General features: G+C 35.7%; 1 protein-coding gene across 1 annotated transcript in view; it reads right to left on the reverse strand.

Annotated features, from left to right (window-relative positions):
* Nucleotides 1–801: 801 nt before the first annotated feature.
* Nucleotides 802–10,483, reverse strand: part of PAXIP1 (PAX interacting (with transcription-activation domain) protein 1) — a 47,664-nt gene continuing 37,982 nt past the window's right edge. The window contains exons 14-21 of the mRNA XM_009886785.1: nucleotides 8,598–8,665; nucleotides 8,187–8,289; nucleotides 5,716–5,884; nucleotides 3,833–3,933; nucleotides 2,492–2,626; nucleotides 2,333–2,408; nucleotides 1,730–1,790; nucleotides 802–1,283 (exon numbers count right to left, since the gene is read on the reverse strand). Of these exons, the coding sequence (XP_009885087.1) occupies nucleotides 1,268–1,283; nucleotides 1,730–1,790; nucleotides 2,333–2,408; nucleotides 2,492–2,626; nucleotides 3,833–3,933; nucleotides 5,716–5,884; nucleotides 8,187–8,289; nucleotides 8,598–8,665 (729 nt within the window). The 3' untranslated portion in view covers nucleotides 802–1,267. The remainder of the gene's footprint in view (nucleotides 1,284–1,729; nucleotides 1,791–2,332; nucleotides 2,409–2,491; nucleotides 2,627–3,832; nucleotides 3,934–5,715; nucleotides 5,885–8,186; nucleotides 8,290–8,597; nucleotides 8,666–10,483) is intronic.

The following is a 10,483-nucleotide window of genomic DNA, read 5'->3' on the forward strand; positions in this document are numbered from 1 at the left end:
TTGTTGAACTGAGGCATGGGAAGAAAGGCAACAGAAATAGCGGTCAAGTATCAGGTGGATTTACCTTTTAAGCCATAGCACAAAAGAGAGATTTGAAATTAATGATTTCTCTGCAAATCTTTGCATAAACTAAAAATAGCAGCTTACCTCAGTTTAACAATACTGTATTTGCAAAAGCTTCTCTGTAAAATGGTTCTGTGTAGAAATACAAAATATTTGAAAAAAATAGCATTATAAGCTATTGTTTATAAAGTATTTTTTTATCTTGCATTTTTAATTCTTCTGTGAATGGTTCACAAGGTGTTATAATACACTTGATGACATACAGAAAAGTGGATATCTGCAATCCACAGCCAGAGTTTAATGGCTTGCTAATCAAGGAGTAAATGCTTTTAGGGTAACTTTTACATCTAGTAGAATCTAAACTGATAAAAATGGCAAAGTCAGATTATTAGAACTGTGTGTGTATTAGGAAATACAACTGAATATAGATTTGGGAGACTGGTTTTTAATATTTATTTAGTAAAACTCACTATACAAACAAAAGTTATCACAACAGCATAATATGTGGGTTTATAGTTTTTCCTTCCTTCAAGCTATTTCTTTGTTGCAGTAGAAACACATATACATTTACAACGATTTCCCTTTAAAGCACTGGGATTCAATATATTAAAACATACCTGGTAAAATAAGCTTAAAATAATTTTACATTGCTTGGAAAAAGATTTGAGTAATTTACTCTTACTAGAGTGCCATTGTTGCACAGTATTCAAAAAAATGAACCACCACTAAAATATAGAGTAAAACATTTAAAAGTACATTTATTTAAAATGTGGGCAAAATATCAATATAAAAGAAAATAGAGTATAAGAAATAAAAATAAAGTACAAAACATTTTCATCTTCAACATCCATAATTTAATAGATAGCAAGCCCTTTTATTTTTACATCCAAATTACACTTTTGGCTGAAGTACCATCATATACGTTAAAATGTTTAAAAACAGGCTAATCATGATAGCTAAAGTGGGCTCTTTTAAAATGGTAGTATAATACAAAACATAGTAAATTATGTTGCAGCATAATAAAATTACACATCCTAAAAAAGATGCAGTTTATTTTTGCTTTCCTGCTTTAAACTGCTCATCATCCCTAGGAAAACAGCTGGAAAACAGCATCCACAGGAAGTTTTAGTTGCTTTGTACAATGGCTGAACAGCTAGATTTTATGCTCCAAGGATTCCGAAGCAGTAAGGCATTTTACTATCCATCAAGTAAATTTATATGTACGTTTGTTAAGAAAGAACAACTTTAAGAAATGACTGCAAAATAGAACTTTTATAAAAAACATACATAAAGACATAGAACTCTTACTGGTCCCTACACTGCATTTATCAAACAGGTTTCATAATCTTCAGTATAAAGCTATTTTCCTCATCTGCAAGTAATTTCTGACAAGTACTTTCCTTAGTAACAAGTTTTTTTTTCCCATTGCTTAACATTCTATTATTGTTACTTTCTGACACCCTGCCTCTCACCTCCACTGAAGGATTTCCTATCAAAAAGTAATTCCACTTAGAATTTAAGCTGGGTTTCTGGGTGTTAAACAACCTACTATCAAGTAAACATTATATATCCTAAAACATTATAAATAATTAGTTCCTAATTAAGAAAAACTTCTAGTAAACCACACTTCCCTAAGCAGCAGACAGCCTTTACACAAAAAGGATATGATTCATAATCCAGTGTTTGAGTAAGTACTCCAGTCAGGACAAATTCAGCATTGTGGACATCTGGAAATACCAAAAACATGCACACGTTTTACACCCTAGAAAGACATTCTGCATGTCTGTGAGGAGGGGCCATTCTGTATCTTTCTGCTCTTCGCGCAAAGGAGTAAGGGAGTATTGTCCCACCACTACCAGGGCCCTACTGTTAGATCACACACTTCACTAGACTTCCAGTGCATGTCTTCGTTTATTAACAATACAGCATGTCTTGGGGTTCTACATTGAAGTCAAAACAGATGTGAAAATCCCCAAATCTTTAACTAACTTGATGAATACTGAGACAGTAATCTTGCCTCCGGCAGGATGGAAGACTCAAGTTCAAGCCTACCCTTCCAGAGATGTATGGTGACCTGGCTATAAAATACCTGTATTAGAAATAGCCAGCAAACAGCTAGCTCAAATTTCTCCATGGTTTGCAGGACAGACCACGTATTCCTCTATTATTACTTGAAAGCTTCAAAAGATGTCTACTTGTAAAATAATAATAATAAAAAAATCAAAACAACAGCTATATTGTTCAAGTTACATTCAAAGCTTATACATACCTATGGCTCTTGCGAAATATTCTCGACATAAGTGAAGATCATTCTCACAGGAAATCAAGATTATCTCGGGCAAACTCTAAACAAAAGAAACTAATTGTAAGCTCAGAATAGCACAGTAAGATATTACCGATACATTTTAGAAAGCAACACTGTACACACTTTATTCTGCTTATGCTCCATGAGTTTTCGAAAAGAAGGTTGTTTAGATAATACTTTTCCTCCCGCGCATTCCACAATAGCTTTCATGGTGGAAAGACTCGGACAAATTCCAGGTGTAATGTAAAAATATTTTCCCTAGAAAGAGAAGTAAAAGAATAAGAAAAAGCATTATTTTGTTAACTATTTTCTGCAAGACATCAAGTTTTATTATCATGTGACTATTCTCTTATACAATCGTGGGGCAGGCTTTATGAGATGGTGTTAAGATACCACAGCTTAAGGCAACAAATTTATCAGCTGTTGAGTTGTCTTTAATTACCACTGATCTGTTTTACCTAGAGGTGTAAATCCACAATTTTGATAAACTTGAACAGCTTAGGTGTGCCAATTTGACACCTTTAAAACAGCAACCAGGAAATGTTCAAATGACCATGGTTTAAACTATGGTTCAAAAAAAATCACCCCAATATATATATAGGAATAACAACATTCCTTGCTTCTTCAAGCACAGGGATGACTCAAGTGTTGCAAAAGAACTTCCAGCTTTTAGTTAATAGCCAATGCATTACTTTCTCACAAAAAAATTATCCTACTGCTTGACTGAGACCGATATAGGTGATCAAATCACAAAGTAGATTATCTGTTTACCACGTAGGAATAAAAAAACCCACTTGCTATTTAGAATGAAAAACTGAGTGAAATGTATTATTTAGACTTAATAAAAGACATAGATTCCTATTCATTGCAAGTTGTGAAAATACCCTTTTTAGGTGGTTTGCCTCAAGAAAAAGCCTCAAATTCAGTCACACTGAAGAATCTCTAGCAACGTGGATCTTCAGATACCTCCCTACACTGTAACATAATTTTAACTGGAAGCATGAAAACCATCTTGCACCACCCCAGCTAACAGGCTGGTGGTGACTGCAGCCTTCAAGGACGTCCCTGAGGCTGAAGTACAAAGTCACTCTCAGACCCCCATTTTTATGGGCAAGTACTTTCACCGGTATTAAAAAAAGAAATTCCTTCCCTAAGTGGCATTTTACAAATAATAGAGCAATGTTCTCAGTTTTGTAAGGGAGGAGATACTGGTAAGTATACTGAGCATATACCGAGCGTGTTTTGTTCACATCTACTGGATCTAGTCACTCAGAGGGCTTAGATCCATCCCAACAATGCTGAGGCAGGAAACAGGCATAAAATAAAAATTAAAATTTAAAACAAACACTTCATGCTAAATGCTAGTCTGTTTTATTGCCCTCAACTACAAAAGCTGTAGTCCCAATACCGAAAAAAATAGGTTTAAAAGCTCCAAGTATTTAAATGTTCTTTTAAAGTGCATACCTTGAACAGCGGAGCTACCTGTGCTCTCTTTAGAGACTCCTCTAAACTAAAGCAGAATAGCACCTCAGCTTCAGCATCTCTGAGCACAAAGTTCTGCTCATCTGAAAAAAAAAAAAAAAGATTGATGATGTAATGCATGAAAGACAAAAACATCCGCATAACCCAGGATCTAATACGATCGGAAAATGTTGGTGGGAGGGTGACTCTAAATGGTAAACACTCACTAATTTTAACATGATTATAATACTGCCGTTTATTAGGCGTCTTACAAGGATGACCCACAATCACTTGGAGAATAAAATTCTGTGTGTGTGTTTTACACTTGTGTATCTAGCAACAACCGCTGTCCTACAAAGTCTGTTTTTCTAACTTACTGGAGGAGCTTGCAAACTTTTATTTGGTGATTCTATACAAACAAAGAAGAAAGATTACGTTTAAGTTCAAATCACTGTGACAACCAACAGGAGCCCATCTTTAACTCCTCACACAGCTTTAACAGAACAAACTTTCCATCTATTTCCCTTGTCCTGTTATTCAGCTGATTTTTCTTTTTTTCTTTTTTTTTTTTTTTACTAGGGATGGAATTTCAGTCTTATCTTTCCACAAAAAAAACTATGTTAAACACATTTCTAAATCCGATTTAACTCAAAACACTTAAGTTTAAACAAAAAAAAGAATTTATATGGAGAACAAACTGGGCTTTCCAAGGATAACTCTGACAACCTGTAAGAAATGGTATTAATACTCTTCCATAAGACAAAGTAAACCAGCAGGACATTTTCTCTAAACAATTGCCGTATTTTCCATCATTGTACTAGATACAGAAGTGAAGGCAGCCCATTAGCTACAAATTGACTAAATTTCAGTAGACGAGTAAAATACTTCAAGTCCTAGATCAAAACAGTCACCCTTCTATATCCCCAGACCTTCTTTATCTTCTAACAGCTTTCAAACAGATTGATTTCTCAGTTCACTGATGCTGAACCAAGCAAGTCGCCTTCTCCGGATTTATAAAAATGTTTGGTGGTTTATTGGTTAATCACCCATAGATTTAAGTCTTTGTGATGGTTAGGCAGCAATGTTTGTTCCTTTCAAACAAATTATATAAAAAGCACAAAACAATCATAAACCAAATAATCAGACTTCAAGAAGATTTCTTCAGATCCAGCATACTTGTCAAGCAGACTTAAACAATCTATTTTTTTCTTTTCGGCTGTCAACCGAAAAGCAGTGCAAACACAAAGTCGATATATTCCAGTACAGTTACAGTACTAGACTAATTAAATCTATTATTTAAATGCATTTTTGTATGTATTTCCAAGAGTGGCTTAGTTCTTTACAACTAATATTTTAGAAAAATTATTGAAAACAAAAGCATTTGGGGTTTAAAAAGTAATTTAACCAAATCTGCGAATGGCTTACACAAGAACGAAATACAATGCTTAACAACATCCAACTATTTCATCACTCTAAAGCCAACTTTTAAAGTATTTTTTACTTCATTTAATGGAAATAAATTGTATTAAATCAAAGGAAAACTAAACAAAATATTCTGCTGAAAGAGAACTTAATAAAAAAATACATAATTTCTTCTTATGACAGCTTTATTTAACGATACTGACATAGCCTCCTACCTCAACTGAAATATAAACTAGCTGCTAGTATAACTGTTTAAACATAACATGAGTTATGAACTATGCTAGTCAGATTTGCTATAGACCTAAAATCTCTGCTTCTAAAACTGAACTCTTTAGAAAACTGGCAAGAGACACTAAAGTCAGAAGTCAAAGCAATCAAGTGTATTTAAATACGCATGCCCTCTTCGCATAGTTAAATCAGCAACCCTTAAGCTTACTATATCAGTTGATACTAGTTTAACTTACCAACAAACTTCTGGCATTTGAAACACTCTTCCAACCACTCTGGAGTTACTATGTGCTTGACTACAGAAATTGCCGTCAGAAACTTGACAGTTCGGGTCACTTTACTGGCAATCAGATGGGTACATTTCTGGGCAGATTCTGCTACTTCACCTCCAAGGATATATAGTTTCTGAAAGTTGTACAAAACACAAATCAGAATGGAATAGTCCTTTAAAACTGGAGGGAAAAAATGAATGATAAAATCACCATCAAATAAAACTAAGTTTCTAATGAAACAATAAATATAGGAGAATTCTACAGTCTTTCCTTTACTAAAGATGATTAAAGGACAGAATTTACAGCATTGAATATCCAGGTATTTCCAGACATAAATTTCATCCAGCACGACTGAATGCTACATTCTGCTTCTGCAGGGTTTTTTGGTTTTGTTTGTTTGTTTTTAGCAAGGAAGTAACTATAAGACACAAATTAAAATCTTTAAGTGAGACATGCTATTAAATTTAAGTAAGCAGAAAATTTAATGATGTTGCTCTTTTCTATGGAAGGTGTAATATACCCTGTAGCTACAGTAAACTTAATTTTGCTAGTTTTTTCTTTGAAGAGAAAAGCATCTCATGAAAAACGTATTCTTTAAATATAATAGTTCCACATGTATTTTTGATGATACTTAGTAACTATCCCATTTTGCTTGGTTTAAACTACCAAACCCAAACTAAGTCTTCACAGTTGCTAGCTTGTCAGTTAAGATAAAAGTCATTATCTGAAGGGATTAGTAATACAACTAATCAACTGGTGAGCCACAGCAAATTACCATAGGTGTTAGTTACAAATAGACTGCTTCCTCTCATAAAAATTTAAAGAATTAAAAAATATTTGGACAGCTTTAGTATCTATGCACCATGGATTTATGATTTTCTATGACGAGTATTTTGTACAAAAAAATAAAAAGCCCACCAATATGTTTAAGTATAAATATTTAACATACTGGGGTGATTTTATTACAACAGTCACCAGGAGTCACCCAAGCAAGAAGGCCTCCTGGGTTATTAGAATCCCTGAAAGATCTCGGGCATCTCTGTACTGTTCTGATAATAATGAGCAAGTAGGATAGACAGGGACGATGTTTTAAGCTTTTCTTTACAATGCTGGCTTACTTCAATGGTCTGCATAAAGACAATACACAAAGTATTACTCAATGACACTGAATCTACTATTTATTTCCTTCGGGGTACGTATAAACACATTATGAACAGTACACTTGTACACCTATGAAAGGCAAAGGCTGTTATTTCCATAGTTAATATACGTTCACCTCAAACGCTGTCTATCTATGAGTGCAGATCTTGTAAGATTTCCATTCTGACGTTCAAGGAACCCTTTGGGCATACCAGAAAAGAAACTACCCCTCCATCTCCAGAAGATGGGAAGTATCCAGCCTCAGCTGGGTATCCAAACTCAGAAGGGTCTTGATGATATCTCTGCCAAGTTTGGATTCAACTTCACAAGCCTTGAGGCTGAAGTTCATTTTTTGTATTTGGGAGCCATAGCTGTTGCCGAAACAGATTCTCCATATAATTAGGCCGGTGACGACACGACAGAAAATGAGGAGCTGACACTGGAACTTCATGTGATATACCTAAAAATATTTTAAGTTCCAAAACATTTAATACCAAGCTTCAACTGCAAGGGAAAAACTCCAAAGTTTTTACTACTTTAAAAACAAGTTTAGGTATATTAAAGAAGATATTAGGTATTTTTGAGCACGCTGACTAGGCCTCATTTACTTTTGATTAGCTGGAGCAGGCATCAGTGGCAAGATCTTCCATACACTACTGACGTCAACAGTTAAAAAAACCCTGTGCCTCAAACCTAAGCTAACATGTGACATAACATAAATGAAAAGTTATTTTGGAACAAATACTTAGTAGTTATTAAGGTTCAAGGACTATTTGTATTTTCATATCGTTAAAAGAATATTATAAATGATTTAGAGTTAAGTTTTGGGACAGCATTATTAGGGAACAGAACAAAATCTCCATGGGAACTTATTATCTCACACCTGCCATAAGCTTTGTCATCAGCTTTCTTTGAAGTTATTTGGCATTACAGAAAGCAACTAGGTTAGAAGAGTCTTGGGTCTCATCCAGTACAACCATCACTGCTTTTCTCACCTAAATCTGGTCATGAAGTTTGCAGATTTAAAAGCAAATGTAGAAGGGGCCTTCTTGCTTTTAAAATAATCACATGGAAAGAAGACACAGGTAGCACAGAAGCATGAAGTAGTAACTAAAGCAGAGCAGTTACCAAACAAAACTCATTTCACATAAATCTACACTCTAAGCTCAGCCCCAGGAAGTATGGGGGTTTACCCACTAGATGTATCCCAATCAAGTCTTAGCAAAAATTCAACATTAAGAAGAAAGTTAACGGATATTTCAATGTAGTTGACAAGAGATAAGCATGAAAGTCACCTTAATGTACTGTTGAACTTGCATAGGTTCAAATCCTGTGAAGAGCACCATTGGTGTCAATTCTGGGGTGAGTTTTTTAGTAGGTGGTGGTAGGTCTTCAATCCTAGAAAATACATGAAATACAGCAGAATGTGAAGTTATTAAATTAGCCAGGATCAATCTAATGAAGAAAAAATTGCTTTGCTGAGAACAGGACATTTTCTCCTGCGTCTGTTCTCTCCCGATTCTCTTACTAATTCACTCTCTAGTTAGGATTTTATTCTTGCCAGTTGAGTAGCTGGCAATATGCAAAAGTCCTTGATAGTTATTTCAATCAGCAGGGGACAGGATGGAACCAGACTGATGGCCAGCTGACACTTCTGTGGAAAAGTAAATTAAGGACTACTGGCACTGATTGCACACTGTTCTTACCTTGCTCTTTTGGAAGACGGCTGAAGACTGGATTCATTTTGCTTTGGTTTCAAAGGCAACCTCACACCCTGAAATTAAAGCATCCACATGTTTATATCTGAATTGAGCAGGGGAACCAGTTTCTGAAAGAGGAAAACTATACACTGATATCATTCTGAGACTATATTAAAGAAAATGAACGATATTCTGAGACTATATTAAAGAAAATGAAACACAAATGAAAGACACACTACTGGTACACCTATTGCTTACACAACTGACTCAAGAGCAAAGCTGCGCATTAACCAAAGCTTCTCCACAAAGTTATGTAACCATTTATGTGTACACCAAAAAATATTGTGGGACTTATTTTCCTTCTAATCATCAATGGAAAGCCAAAAGAATTACATGAGAAAGAGACTGAAAAACCTGCCCATTTGTTAAATACATGAAGACTACAATATTCTTTCAGGTGCTTAAATATCTACAGAAAATACTGGCACCTGTGTTTTAAGCACTCAAGTTCCCTAACTACATAAACAGAAGCTCCAGTGGATGCTCACGTACTCACTGGATAGACACTGCTGCCTCCCCAGTACTAGATCAACCACTACAGCATTTGCCCAGGAGCAGAGAAACGCAGCTTCTAGGCTCTCCCTGGCCTGAGTAACTTGAAACCACAGCTCTCACTTGTAGGAGCCTTTGACAACTATTCCTTTTTAACCTTCAAATCTACACCTGAAATTTAATGAGGAATGCTAGAGGCATATGACCAGAAAGACAGGCAGCGTTATTCCAGCCTTGCTGTGAGGACGGTTCTCTGGGAGGAACAGGCCACAGGGTTTTGTTCCCTGCTCTCAGGGACGTGTGTTTTTATGCTAGACAATCACTTGAGTAAGAGCAGCTGGAAAGAAAAGCGCACGCGCTCACTTTTTGATGGACATTTAATCTACGAAAATGCAAAAGGTAGATGGCATCAACCCCATCTGATAGCTGTCCTCAAAAGACGACCCCATACTTTATATCCCAAGACAAATAGAAATGCCTATTGTGAGGGCAGTGAAGTATCTTGTCTGACACTTCAACACGCCCAGCATTTTCTGTTACCAAATCATATCTCCATACGTGGGCATCCTGAGGGGAACTGGACAAGACTACCTCCAGAAGTCCCTTTCAATCTAAATTACAAGACACTCATTTCACATCGGCAAGAAGGGTCCCCATGTAGTAAATACAGAGAGGTACTAAATTAGGCTTTCTGACCACTAGGCTCTCTCAATTCGCTACAAAAGACAAAACGTGGACCAACATGTGGTCTTACTGAGTCACACGAAGAAGGCACATGCCCAATTTTAAGACGAGTTCAACTGCGGTGGGGACACAAAGGGTGGCGGGTAACAAATGCAAAACCGAGTTAGTTAAAAGCCACTTTAAATATGAATAGTGCATACTGAATCTCTTCAAGGATTTATTATTTTGCCACTAGTAGAATGCATCCTTCTTCAGGAAAGTATGACGTACACAAATTTTTAAAGGCAGTTAATTGCCTAAAAATTAGTTTCCTACGGACCCACAAAACAAGTCCGTCAATGAATGTTTCAAACTTATGGCCAGGGATATAGTAGTGACTATTTCTAAAGCTGAAAGGTATTAAAACAACAAATAGCACCAAGACCCCATTTAAAGTACAAATTAAATTATGGCATTTACTAAGCTCCTCTTTTCTGAAGAGTACAAAAAACAACTGAGATGAGAAGTGATCCAGAACACAAGAGGTATGGCAAAACATTTTTGTGCAATATCAAATATTATCTGACAGTCATCTGCTGTGCAAATGAACTGAAAGCTCCCTAGCTCAAATTGGGATTTACCTACGTCAAGACAGACACTGTGAAAACAGTTACCGA

Source organism: Charadrius vociferus, unplaced genomic scaffold, assembly GCF_000708025.1.
Source record: "Charadrius vociferus isolate BGI_N301 unplaced genomic scaffold, ASM70802v2 scaffold255, whole genome shotgun sequence".
Classification (NCBI taxonomy): domain Eukaryota; kingdom Metazoa; phylum Chordata; class Aves; order Charadriiformes; family Charadriidae; genus Charadrius; species Charadrius vociferus.